Raw genomic sequence first — 13,482 nt, 5'->3', positions numbered from 1 at the left:
TTCGTAGGCTCATTTGCGTACTGGACGGGTGTTGTGGAGAGCGGCCGTTGCCATTGTGCGGATGTGTGCTTTGGTGCTGCTCGAGTTCGTATCCGTGAAGGGCATGCCCGTGACTGCAGAAGCAGTCTTCGCTGTATTGACGCCATTGAGTGTGGTTGTCGAGTGGCTGCTGTCGTCGACTTTTCGCGATGCAGCGACGCTTGGCGATGGAGGAGCAAAGTGCGACCGTGCGCCGGGCCAATAAGACGTCTCCGACCTCCGCTCTTACCCTGGGCGACTATCATGCCTTCCATCTGAACTACTTCCTTCATCTCGAATTTTGGAACTATGGCTCGAGCATGATTCTGCAATGAGTCTAAATCACATTCACTGATAACCAAGATCTCCATAAATCATTGTCTCATCCATAACACTCACCATGGCCGATACCTGGAAATGGACACCCGATTCGAAACTCTGCTTCGTTACCACTGGCGCTACTGCGCCATTTACTGAACTCATTAAATCAGTTTTAAATCCTGCATGTCTAGATGCTTTACGAGAATCTGGTTTTACACATCTCTTGGTTCAGTACGGGTCCGCCAAGGACGTCTACCAGGACTCCTCCATGCTTGCTCAAGCATATATGCGAGATAGCAAATCTACCCAAGATCTCATCATAGACGGCATCGGTTTCAATCCAGATGGCCTGCAATCCCAGTTCCAATTAGTTCAGCGGTCAAAAGGACTGGTCATCTCGCATGCTGGTACTATTAACCATATACCACGTATCTAGTCACCAACTAACAAAATCTAGGCTCGGGCTCCATTCTCGAAGCACTCCGTTACCAGATCCCACTCATTGTCGTGCCCAACACCGGACTTCTGGACAATCATCAAGAAGAGCTCGCAGTTGCAATGGAACGTAACAATTACCTTGTACGCGGCGACGTCACGTATGTGCATTCTCTTATATTGGTAGTGTTATCAGCTAACCAGTCTATAGAAACCTTGCGCCTGCCATAAAGAAGTCTGATGATTTTCGATTGAAGATGTCGCAGTTTCCACCTGTGACAAGTGGGAAACATCGCGAGACCAAGAGCTTCGCGGCTATTATGGATGAGACAACAGGTTACATGGACTAAACCACCCAGTTTTCACGCGCGTTGCAACCTCCTGTTGTCGGATCGGTCAACTCAAAGATGACTAGAGAAGTCGATTTACTGCTTCAACGTGCTCGAAAGACCGAGCCACAACGGGTGGGTGCGACTGGAAAGCGCGCCACACGGTACTTGCGCTCGACCGTGATGTTTTATAGCCTTTGGGCGTCGGTGGCTCTGGTCACTTGTTGAGGCAATCGCTTCCCTTTGCTGTCCTTCTGAGCGACGTTGCAGCTTCCGAATGCTTCACGGTTTACGTATGCCCGATATTTGTATTCAAGGTCACAGAGTTACACCCGGATTAGCTCTCTAACTTTTCATTTCGACTTCGCTTTGATAACTGTTTGTTTTCACACCACCAACTGGTTTTCTTACTCTAAACCATTTGGGCCCGTCACATCCCAGTGTCCCGGCATATACACGGGTAGATTCTACAACCACATTACCACCGATATGCGTACGCAGCTTTCCATCACAGCAGCGCTGGCTGCTGCAGCTTCCCTCGCAGTTTGTGTGGCAAGGTACACATTCTTTCATCCGTCCTCGTCTACGTAATCTAATTATACGTACAGCGCTCTTCACGATCGGCATGTCGCCTTCGATTGGGACACGGGCAAAGTTCGAGGTGTTAATATTGGTGGTTGGCTAGTCCTTGAACCATTCATCACACCGTCGATCTTCGAACAACACAGCTCAGCCGATTGGCCAGTCCACGATAAATGGACACTTTGCGAGAAGTTGGGCCAGAGTAGTTGTGCTGATGTGTTGAAGCCACATTGGGACGACTTCGCCTCGTGGGATGACTTTCGGAAGATCAAGGATGCTGGCTTCAACATTGTTCGCATACCAGTCGGTTATTGGAGGTAGAGTATTGCCAAAGCTCTACACATAAGTCATATTGATGATTCCCTAGCTACGTGGAGCCCTGGGGCCCCTACACCGGAGGTGCAGCTCAGTATCTCGACGCTGCAATTGACTGGGCGAGAGCGACTGGTCTGAAGATCATCATTGATCTCCACGGCGCACCCAAGTCCCAGAACGGCTTCGATCACAGCGGCTATGCAGCATATTGGCCAGCCTGGGGCGACTCGGACAGTCTGAGCCATACACATGCTGCACTAGAGCAGATTGAACAGAAATACGCTACACCTGAGATGCAAGACGTTGTGGTTGCGATTCAGTTCCTCAACGAACCGTTCCTGCTCAAGCTCGACCAGAATGTGGTCAAACAATTCTACCACGATGCATACTACAACTTACGGGATATTAGCGATACACCTGCTATACTACATGATGGCTTTGAGAACCCCTCTTGGCTAAACGGCTTTCTGACCAAGCAAGACAACGATGCGCGCAACGTTATTGTAGATCACCACGAGTACCAGATCTTCGACTCTGGGCTGAACGCCATGTCTGTCGACCAACACGTGGCTCTTGCCTGTAACTCTGTACGTCGCAATCTTACCGCTACCGCTCCACCATGAAGTGCTTGCTAACTCACCCTTTAGGTCAGCAACTACGACAGCTCAGACAAATGGACAATCGTGGGTGAATGGTCCGGCGCCTTCACCGATTGTGCTCCCCACCTTAGCGGCTTCAATTACGGCTCCCGCATGGAGGGTAGCTTCCCTGGGTCTTACTGGATCGGCTCCTGTGCCGGCAAATCCGGCCCTGTGTCTACATGGTCTCAGGACTGGAAGGATAATGTGCGTCGCTATATTGAGGTTCAACTCGATGCGTATGAAGCCAGGACAAGGGGTTGGATCTTCTGGAATTTCAAGACTGAGGGTGGTGCAGGAGAGTGGGATTTGTTTCAGCTGTTGGACGGCGGTGTCTTTCCGCAGCCGTTGTGGGATAGACGATTTGGAAAGGCTTGTGATAATCTTTGAGGCAGGGGCGTGATGGGTGTGGTGGAGTAGGATGAGAGACGGGCGTGTGATGATACGGGTGATTAGCAAGGTGGTATAAGGTGGTACTCGTGTATGTGTATGTTGTATCTTATTGGATATATACTGACATTGTGTGCCAATAAGAAGGATCACCTGAACGTCGTTTCCCGTTTCTCCAAGTCACGTTGTTGAGTTTGTGCGTTGTTCATACTCCGACGGACTCTACCCTACCGCCTGATCCGGCGGTGTAGAGTATCATTCGATCTATATACGCATCACAGGTAACAATCAAATCACCAGGGCGTATAGCTCAGTGGTAGAGCGCCTGCTTTGCATCCTAATTGGGCAAAATTGCAGGAGGTCTGGATTTCGATCATCCATCCGTCCACAGCTGAGTAACGAGTCTTCGGGCTCGCCTATCTTTTTTGTTAATTCATGCCCCACAGACAGATAATCTTAGAAGCCTTGCTTGCGTATGCTTTAAACGCATCATAGGTAGAGAACGTACAAATGTGGTACTCTCCAAGAGCACACCACTAGCTTTGGCAGCACCTACCATACGTCAGATTTGGTCGTTGTAGCATGTAGTTTCCTCTCACCCTTCACGGCCGGTATCTTATCTCTTCATCTTGTTTCTTTGCTCGATACACTCTCACAAACAAACAGAGCTTCTTCTCTACCCATTTTTGAATTGCAGACTGTATTCTGTCTACACAAACACCTTTTGGTCCCAACTATCTATCCGCATCTGTCTGTCATATACACATAGCACTACCGTTTGGAGTACCAGGATTCAGTCGAGAGTAATGACTGTCTTTTTGTTGGTGAATCGAAACGCGTGACCAGGGACAGCAACTGATGGAATCCATCGCGCGACATTCTTGCCGTCTTGCCGTGATGCGATGACGATTGCTTTGTAGTCGACATCTAAGCACTCAGATGGAGTACTTGTTACGTGAGGCATTGCGGTGCAGGATACTAGTATAAGAGGAGACGCGCATCTATTTTGGTCAGGAATTGGGAAAATACGTATCCCGATTCGGAGGAGTACTGAGCAGTACACTGCGTCCACGCGAAAAGCGTGTTCCTAGCAGAAGGAGGATGTCTCGGCCGTATCACGGAGGCACAACCTTGCCTGGGGCGATGCGTGCAGAGACGCGCGAACTCTGCGAGAAAGAAAAATCGTTCTGCAAGGAGAAATTTTGCTTAGAAAGCCTGAGAGGTTCAGAAGTCCAGAACCGCGTATCGTCATCTGCTGTTCTCCGCACATCCGTCATTTGCTGCTGTTACGCGTGCGCAACGGAATACGACGTGGGTCTCTCCGCTCGCTACGGCCAACAACTCCTGTCTCCTGTCTGTGTCACGCGCTCAGATCCTACTGTGTACAAAGTCTTATCGGAGCGAAGGTTGAGGGACAACGCTCATATTCATGGGAAGTTCCAATTCCAACAGATTAAAGTGTGTATTCATACAGCCGTCATCGAATGAGGATCGCTCCCACTGCCGCCCTGACTGTCGAGGAGTGCCGAGCCAATTGCCTTGGATTCCAAACGTCCGGTAGTGGTTTTCCTGGTCTTTTAGCGCAGATTGCCGGTGCCGCGCTCGCTAGCTGTTAGTGTTGGGAACTGCAGCAACGGTTTCGCGCCAAGTACCACGTACCAATTTTGGGCTGTCACTGAGCATTGGGCGGCCCTCAGTGCTTCATTTTCATCCAGAAGATAACAAACCTGCATATCCCTGCTCTTCAACCGCACAGGCTCCGATCGTGACTTCATCTTTCATTTTCAAAGTGGTGGTCAGAGAGTGTTGAGATGTGTTCGCCCAGAAACACATCCAACCCTTCGGGCACGAACATCCCCAGGTAAGATCTAGCTCCTTTTGGAAAGCTATCTTGGGCACTGGTCGGCTAGTGCTGCTGACATGTACCGAGCCACGGTCGAAAATTTCGAATTACGTTCATCGAAGTTCCTCAGCTTTTCGCACTGAAGTTCAACAGACAGTTGGATGACAGATCGCGATCATTGCGTTGCTTCTCCCGAGCGATTGACCTACCCTGTGTTGCCTAGTGAACTACGAAAAGAAGACCAAAACTATGTCTTGTGAGATGGTTGAGTATGGCAAAGGCTCCTTTCACAAGACGTTTAGTCTACTTCCACGACCCGCATCGTTCATGCAGTGTCAAGACACTTCGTGGGGAGCTGCGTAATGCAGACGAAACGTGGAAGCACAGACGAAATGTGATGGGGAAAGTCAAGAATGCCGTCCAAGACCAACTGTCAAAAAGCTTTTGATGGATTTTAGAGTTCCGGACCGGTTTGCGACGCCCTGTTTTGGTAAGCTTCAATAGCCCCAAGGCGCCTCATTACCAACGGCTTTCACGCGAGCACTTTTGGAAATTGAGCACATTTGATCGATCGTGGTGGGTGTGTGGTCTGGACCTCGTCGCTAATGACCTGCTCCACCTTATTCTCCGAGCATCCCAGCGATCGTGTTTCGCATCACATGGGACGCCTCGATGCGACGATGAGCTTTGTCGTCAAGTGACAGGTATCGCGAGCTGTCTCTATGGAAACGTTGGAGCTTGAATAGAACTTACTGACATGTACATTATGCAGCCCAACAGGATCTGAATGGTGGACGTGGTTGCGTCTAATGTGTGCGCATGTAGCTAATGTAGGCGAAAAATGCACCCTGGTCCTCAACTTCCACTGATGCCCCGATGACCTCAGCGGAAGAACGTCCGAACGACAGCGTCGCCCCGCTTCATGGAGCCCGACCTAGCCATAGCCCAATCAGCGCATTCACCGGCGGTCGCTGGACTATTGACCGAACGGCTCTGCATGGATCAACCGTTTTTCTGGCGTAATTCGAAGATCGCCCCGCCTTGCTTTGCGACTGTTAGCGGGGCCGGGGCGGACGCGCAGCTGTGTTTCCCAGTTTCAGTTGTATTTGTACCCGTCCCACCCGTCACAACATAACAACAACAACAAAAAGCAACCCAACATGCCCCTATCAACATAAACACCCACGAGACCCGCACCCTGAACGTTTGAACCATTCCAGGACCACTCCACCAGGACTCAACCCCAAGTCAATCAGGATGACAACCACCATCGGCATGTCATACGAGGACCTTCGGCCGCAGGCTGTGCGGCCGAAGAAGTCCTTCTTCCAGAGGCTGAACGACACTCACGATCAGCTCATCTCGCATATGCGATCGTTAAAGGAGGACCCAGTACTTTCAGTCAAGCAAGGGGAGCGCACGAGAGCATCATCGACGACTTCGCTCACATCAACACCCGAGTCAGACCGTGAAAACTCCCAGGACGCCGCTCGCACTACTGAGATCGACAACGAAGACCGGATCTCAAGTGGCTTCTTGTCCCCACCACTCTCACCAGTCGAGGGCAGCTTCTTCCCTATCCAGCAGTTCCTTCTGCCCAGGGACCGAAAGCCCAGCAAGGAGTTCATCCAAGGCATGCAAGGCTACGTACACTGGAAACAGGCTACTTACGAGTCGACCCTCAGCCTTCCCCTTTCTCCACCGGGAACGCCGCAAACCTCGTACTCGTGGAGCTCCTCCAGGAGCACAAAGAGCGAGATGTCTGACGAGCAAATGGACGACTGGCTCGACCGCCCCATGGACGCGGAAGTGCATCGCTACCGCAAGGTTTCAGCCTCGTGGCTGGAGGGCTCGAATGAGTCGAAAGAGGACGAGAAGATGATCCACGTGATCCAAGAGCATCCCGATGAGGACGACAGCGCAGCACGCGAAGAGCGCCAGCACATTTCCGCTATGTGGCGAGAGACCTGGTGTATGCAAGATTCGAGAGAGGGCAGCTTCATTGAAGATTCACACAGCGAGGTTGCCCCAGAAGCGACAGAGGACGTTTCAGCAAAACAGAACGAGGAGAGTAACATTCAGTCAAAGTTTCTTTCGCTACCAGACGAAATTCTGCGTAGCGTCGCCCTTCACGTACCTCAAGAGCACGCTCAGCCATTCCGTCTCAGCTGCATGAAGCTCAACCAGCTTGTAACAGCATCATAGAACGTCACCTGAACCAGAACAAAACATTTCATTTGTCTTTACATTACACTACACATTGCGTCCGACATTTGTCGAGATAGCGCCAAACGATACCCATAGAGAGGCCAGAGAGAGAGCTCACGCTCGCGGACGATGGACTCGAATCAGCAGATTTTTTTGACAGAATAATAATTAGAAGATGTCTTCATCGATGAAAGGAAGCCCATAAGGCGCACAGGGGAAGCGAGTCCTAGAAAATAGACTGCCAGTATGCCGCGTGCTACTATGCTCCAATAGTTGAGATCACTAAATAATAAAACCATAAAACATTATTCTCAAACACTGCATCCACTCTAGACCATTTCCTTTGCTTCTGGTCTCCAAAACGTCCTCCCTTCCGGATATAGTTCCTGCGAGTGCACCGATTCGCTCACATCTACCTTCGTCGTGACTGTAATATCACCCAATCCACCAGATGCTTGCGCTTTATTATTGTTCAGCCTCGTAATGCTTTCGGTGCTGCCTCTTTCTGCGACTGGAGAGCTGCTTCCAGATGAACTTCCGCTCGTCTCTCGAGCTTGCTTGGTTTTGGCGTCGATCGTCGTCAACATGTACGCTTTGCCAGCCGCGCCATAGCTTGCATATTCGCCGTCTAATGCCTTATTAGACGATAACTGACCATAGTCTCTGGCTGCGGAGCGCTGCTTTGAGCCTGGTGCGTATGCGCTTGAGTGGTAGCGAAGCTGCGAGGTCTTGCGAGAACCACTGCCGTATGTGGAAACGAGTATAGAGCGGAAAAGCGGTTTGAGGCAGGGCAGATTGCCAGCGATGATGCCAACGTTGCATTCAATGACAGTCCAGATGGTCATGTTGCGCGAGTCCCACAAAAGGTCGCCCTCGCGCCCGTAGGCGGGTAGGTAGGAGAGTTTGACGAAGGCAGCGGCCGTGGCGAACGTTCCGAGGCCAAGGATACATATGAGAGAAGCTTTGTGACGGCGATTCATCTGCACGCCCCATAACATGGGAATCTAAATGGGTTCATTAGCAGAGTATGTAACCGCTTGGAGTAAGGTGAGACCCACAGGTATGCCGACTGAAAAGGCAATGTCGGTAAGGATGTTCAGCACGATGTTGAGAAAGCCCAAGGCTTGCCTTGTTTTAACGGTCCAACATGTACCCTTGACGCGTTGGTCCCACATCAGACGGATATCCGTGCATTGCAGTAGAACTGTAAGGACACAGCCGACCGTATAGATGCCCATAAACGCTGCAAATAGTCAGCATCTCCATAGTTGCAGTCTGAGAAATGGCGCTTTTACCCATGATGCCGCTGATTAGGCGTTTGTAGAATTTCCCGACCGCGATTCTTAAGAGGAAGAAACCCACCGAAATCTTTACAAAACAGATTGCGAAGAGGAATACGGGCTGAGAAATGAGGTTTAGCCTGAGGCCCGCTATGAAGTCCTCAGGCTTGATGTAATCGACATGCTTTCCTGCTCCATAGTGGACTTGGGGGATGACGAGGCATTGACCAGCAACGCACTACAAAGCTGTCAGCAACATACCAGAAGTTAATACTCTACTGTTTCATACCAACATCATAGCCAACAGCATCACATAGTCCTGGTGGCAGATAGATGTCAGTGGAGATCACCCATGTTCACTGCCGAGCACTCACGTCCCAACCAACATTCCTGATCATCCTAATCCTGACGTAAAACCTCGCAATCGTAGTAAGCACGGCCACGATGGTGACGGTTAGCGTAGTTCCGAGGATGGTCGGGCCCTCATTCTCGTAGGGACGCATCGGCGGCATCGCTGCGCCGCTCTGCTGCATCGTGGAGCGTACGTCGATTGGGAGTAAAGGATTTCAGAACACGCGATTTTCTCAGAGAACCAGCAAGATGCTTGTAATATAACACCAGCGATCGGGAAATGGAGACAGACGTCAGGGGTTTCACATGGCTTTCGTGTTCTGAGACCAGCAGCTCCTGTCTGCGGTTCCTTAACGCGCCACGCGGAAAAGCCGAGAGAATACAGTTAACGGCAAACCTTGTTTTCAATCACCCATCACTCAAAGAGTAGATGGAGGATGAGCTTGTCGAGGCTGGTTCCGGACAGGAACAACATAGCCTGGCGAGAAAGCACTTGGACTAGTCTCGCTAACGAGAAAGGTGGCTGTGAATGACTGATTCGAGACGGAAGCATACCTCGGCAGGACAAACTGACTGCGCGGGAGATGGTATGTTGTGACAGACATATATCCCTGCAGACGATAGAGTCTCATGTGCAGGGTCTCGAGCAAGGTGCTGGGTACGGTAACCTCCGTGTTATATGAGAATCCGTCTGTTTGGTAGCACTTGCTGTAGCTCGTGCAGCAAATGTAGTGATATTATTTCGCAGTACTCCATCAACTAAGAAACCTTTCAGTTGTTCTGCGCTCGGTCACTCGGCTAACACCCTGATACCATCGATGAGTTGACTCGAGTCGATAGCTGAGTCGCTAGCCACGTGGGTATCGACGTTACCAAGATGTAATAGTAGTGTATGAGATCTAAGCTGCCGCATGAACAGTACCCTCAATATCGTTAAAGCAGGTGATCGAGACTAGTAGTCCGCATGTCATACCGTTTACTGCACGTCTTTGAAACTAAAACACTGAAGGATGCTAGTCGTGCAGCACGGGTTCTTGGAGGGTGAGCTTGTCAACCCGAACAAGTGCCGACAGGAGCAGAAAGGGGTCTGCGGCTCGTCTAAGTACATAGACGTGACATGCTGATGGATATGAGACTCAATTCGACTTGTACAGTCGTGTAGATATGGGTAGAATCTATCACAAACCTGTTCCTAAGGACTCACTTTACTCATAAGCTTCAGAACACTCACTAGAATATTCCTGATATGATTCCCCCCACATACCGAGGAAGTTGCGAAAACCGCTGTAGAATCGGTTAATATCCTATACGCTTGTCGCTTCCCAGCGCCTCATCCGGAAGGTCGCAATACCCGGTAGGCCTCTCGGGGCTCAGAAGATGGTGCTTAAGCCAATGGTAACTCTAGAATGGGTGTTTCGGTGCGGCTGGACGTTATTGTCGCGATCGAGATTACCCGGTAGTTTGGAGGCCTTGTCCTCGGCGCGGTTGATGGAGTTGAGGAGGCGGGACGGGGACGCGGCAAGACGGATCTCAGCCTTAGCGGAGCTTAGCGCTTCGGCATGATTTGCGCCACCAATGTCCAGCCGCATCAGATGCTTCCCATTCTTCACTCAACTCGCACGACATCCGAGAAGCCAATCCCAATGCAGAACCCTGAATCATGGAAGGATGAGTATGCTTTCAAGGAGGTTTTCTAGACCTGAACTGCCGCCTGTAAGAAAAAATGTTCCTTTCTTCCTGCACGTTGGTGGGCCGCGGCTCAACATGCAGGGCTGTGGTGTGATTGCCTGCAGACGTGGAACAGATTGGTATCAAGGCATCCCGACATAATTTCACACATTCAAAAAGGCGGTTGGGGTACAATGTCAGAGTTATATGTTGCATAGGACCTCAGGGACCACCTAGCTAATATCATTACTCGCATACCGCATGGATCAGATCGCCTTTCGCTCATCATGTTCCCGCGCACGGAAACATACTGGGGCTCTTTAGCCAAACGATATTGGGCCAGCGGGGTTGCCCAAAGATCCGGCAAAGCTCCACTTGCCATCGTAGTGCGATGTGAGTTGTCCGGCAGACTACATCCGGGTCTTCCATGGACATGTCGCCGAACGATAGCTCTGTATACGGCACGCTTGCGGCAAAGGCGCGCTTGACAGAAAGTCCGCCAATCTAGCCTTATGGTCCTTGCGTTCAGGGCATAACGTCTGCTCGGAGATGCGTATACACATGCGCCAGGCACCGATAGGTTATGGCCCCACCCGTGGCATTACCTTGCCTCGATGCTTGGACGTCAGCTTGAGAGACAGTAAGGTTAGCTGCGGTGCACTACACAATTCTAGCAAAGATCAAGTGGCTCTGGGAGGTTCTCGCCCCCAAATCCCGGCACCGAGGCGTGGCAGGCCTATTTTTGAAGCGGTGTAAGATTATTCTCTGATATATATGTGTAAGAAAACGCCTTCTTCTTTTTGCACCACAGCACAAGGCCTCATCTTCCGATCAAGCAACCACGCCCATATCTTCCATTCACTTGGTCAGAATACAATATGCGTTTCAACTCCCCTCTAGCGCTGGCTGTTCTTGCTGGAACGCTGTCGAATGCACTACCAGCTCCTCAAAATGCGCCTGTAGACCCGTCTTCGCTACCCACCTCGGCATCGAGCGACCCTACGATTGCTAGCGAGCAACTTGATCAACTGTTTGCGTTCGCTCAACAACAAGCCAACGATGACCTAGCAGCAAGTTCGTCGAAGAGAGCCACCTGCAACAAGAACACTGTCGCGGTGCGCAAAGAATGGAACGCACTATCGAACACAGAACGCAAAGCCTATACCGATGCAGTGCTTTGTCTTCAGGCGAAGAAAGCAAACACGCCTGCCTCACTCATCCCTGGAGCAAAGTCACGATTCGATGACTTCGTCGGTAACCACATCCTAAAGACCATGGAAATCCACTACACCGGTACTTTCCTCGCATGGCACCGGTACTTTACCTGGCAGTACGAGCAAGCTCTTCGTAACGAATGTGGATACAAGGGTTATCAACCCTACTGGAACTGGGCAAAGACCGCTGTCAGCGGTCTTGACAAAGCGCCAATGCTCGATGGATCTGCGTACTCCATGTCAGGCAACGGAGAGAAGATCGCTGGCCAGGGCAATGTTGTCATTGCTGGCAGAGGCGAACCAATTATCACTATCCCACCCGGTACCGGAGGTGGCTGTGTAAAGAGCGGTCCGTTCAAGAACATGAGTGAGTATTCCCATTACTACAGCGCACTCTCATCGACGTAAACTAACTGAGATATCTAGAGGTTAACCTTGGCCCTGTTGCTTTGAGCACAACTAACGGTACCGAAATCGCCAACGGAGATGGCCTTTCATACAACCCGAGATGTCTGACGCGGGACTTGACCGACTACAGCAACAAGAAGTGGGCTAATGCGGCTGCCATTGCCGACTTGATCATCAACAAGAAGGACATCTGGCAGTTCGAGATGGTAATGCAGGGTGTACCAGGAACAGACAGTCTGGGTGTACACGGTGGCGGTCACTACTCCATGGGCGGCGACCCTGGCCGCGACTTCTTCGTATCGCCTGGTGACCCACTGTTCTATCTTCACCATGGCATGATCGACAAGGTGTGGTGGACTTGGCAGCAGCTTGACACCAAGACCCGTGTGGAGAGCGAGAAGGGAGGTGTTTCTGGTACCGGCACGTTTTTGAACAACCCACCTTCGGCTAACACGACCTTCGATACTGTTATTGATCTTGGCTACGCTGCAAGTGGATCACAAAGGATGGAGGATTTGATGAGCACGACCGAGGGACCGTTCTGCTACATCTACGTGTAAACACGAATGCTTGGTTATGAAATATCTAATGAGAATTTGAATAGACATTAATCAATAATACTACACATATGAAGACCTGACGAGTGCTTGAAACCGTTTCATGCATCGAATTTAGTGCACTACACAGCATAGAACGCGGCTTTTCACCTCCACCGCCACATCCTCGCAAAACCAATCAACAGACCACCACCGATCATGCAAGCACCCGCTACCTTGATCACAACCTTCTCTCCGTTCTTGTTTCCCTCAAGCAACGCTGCCGCTCCAACAATACCACCAAAGGCACCCAGCCCAGCCAGCGCCATAATGATAGCCACACGCGCAGGCATATCATCCTCCCACCTCCCCTCCACTTTCTTGCTGAGAAACATCGCCGCAACAATCATATGGTGTGACAGTATCGCACCAAGCGCGACACCATATGCTCCAGCAAATAGAACAACGACGTAGAGCCGCGGATACAGCACCGACGCAAGGCAAATCGCACCAGCGAGTACCGAAGCAGCGACAAAAATGTTGACAGCTCCAACCTTTTTCAAACTCCTCAAGTTTGCCACCACCGATCCCGAAACAGCCGCAACACCCAACATACTGAGTATCCCATACGCCGCCGCATCGGGAAAGAAAAGCCCAGGCGCCTGCGTCAGCAAGACGACGCTGAAGACCGGATATACCAACACGCCCGCAAAAACAAGGATATAGCCCAGTATGAACCACATCCCACCACCTCTTGCGTCTTGGAGGAACCCCTTTGGCATACAGAGATGGTGTTTATACCTCTGCGTCCAAAGTTCCTCATCCTCAGACTTCAGTCCTACTAGGAGGAGGAACGCAGAAAGTAGCGTAGCGCCCATGACGCCTCCACTGTACACATACGCCAACCCGCCGCCAAGACCAACATCTTGGAAAGCAAAGCGTGCGA

At 50.9% G+C, this 13,482-nt stretch overlaps 5 protein-coding genes and 1 non-coding gene across 6 annotated transcripts; 5 read left to right on the top strand and 1 right to left on the bottom strand.

Moving 5' to 3' along the window:
- Window positions 1–418: 418 nt before the first annotated feature.
- On the top strand, window positions 419–1,124 carry J4E82_006824 (uncharacterized protein; the record flags this gene model as incomplete). Its single annotated transcript, XM_051733075.1, has 3 exons — window positions 419–746; window positions 797–935; window positions 986–1,124. The coding sequence occupies 3 exons, from the start codon at window positions 419–421 to the stop codon at window positions 1,122–1,124; spliced, it is 606 nt and encodes a 201-aa protein (XP_051587112.1).
- A 468-nt stretch (window positions 1,125–1,592) lies between these two features.
- On the top strand, window positions 1,593–3,028 carry J4E82_006823 (uncharacterized protein; the record flags this gene model as incomplete). The annotated part of the gene is made up of 4 exons (XM_051733074.1): window positions 1,593–1,660; window positions 1,712–2,002; window positions 2,053–2,587; window positions 2,648–3,028. 4 exons carry the CDS (start codon window positions 1,593–1,595, stop codon window positions 3,026–3,028), a joined length of 1,275 nt encoding a protein of 424 aa, XP_051587111.1.
- A 299-nt stretch (window positions 3,029–3,327) lies between these two features.
- Window positions 3,328–3,416, top strand: J4E82_006822. The gene has a single exon. It is a non-coding gene; the product is annotated as a tRNA-Ala (tRNA).
- Window positions 3,417–6,128: 2,712 nt separating this feature from the next.
- Window positions 6,129–7,076, top strand: J4E82_006821 (uncharacterized protein; the record flags this gene model as incomplete). The annotated part of the gene is made up of 1 exon (XM_051733073.1): window positions 6,129–7,076. The coding sequence occupies one exon, from the start codon at window positions 6,129–6,131 to the stop codon at window positions 7,074–7,076; it is 948 nt and encodes a 315-aa protein (XP_051587110.1).
- Window positions 7,077–7,408: 332 nt separating this feature from the next.
- Window positions 7,409–8,378, bottom strand: J4E82_006820 (uncharacterized protein; the record flags this gene model as incomplete). Its single annotated transcript, XM_051733072.1, has 3 exons — window positions 7,409–8,083; window positions 8,150–8,322; window positions 8,375–8,378. 3 exons carry the CDS (start codon window positions 8,376–8,378, stop codon window positions 7,409–7,411), a joined length of 852 nt encoding a protein of 283 aa, XP_051587109.1.
- A 2,878-nt stretch (window positions 8,379–11,256) lies between these two features.
- Window positions 11,257–12,560, top strand: J4E82_006819 (uncharacterized protein; the record flags this gene model as incomplete). The annotated part of the gene is made up of 2 exons (XM_051733071.1): window positions 11,257–11,959; window positions 12,019–12,560. The coding sequence occupies 2 exons, from the start codon at window positions 11,257–11,259 to the stop codon at window positions 12,558–12,560; spliced, it is 1,245 nt and encodes a 414-aa protein (XP_051587108.1).
- Between the last annotated feature and the right edge of the window lie 922 nt (window positions 12,561–13,482).

The sequence above is a fragment of the Alternaria postmessia genome, assembly GCF_024291825.1.
Source record: "Alternaria postmessia strain BMP 2775 chromosome Unknown scaffold_42, whole genome shotgun sequence".
Taxonomy (NCBI): Eukaryota; Fungi; Ascomycota; class Dothideomycetes; order Pleosporales; family Pleosporaceae; genus Alternaria; species Alternaria postmessia.
Note: the sequence above shows the minus strand (reverse complement) of the source record. Positions and strands in the feature narration are given on the sequence as shown.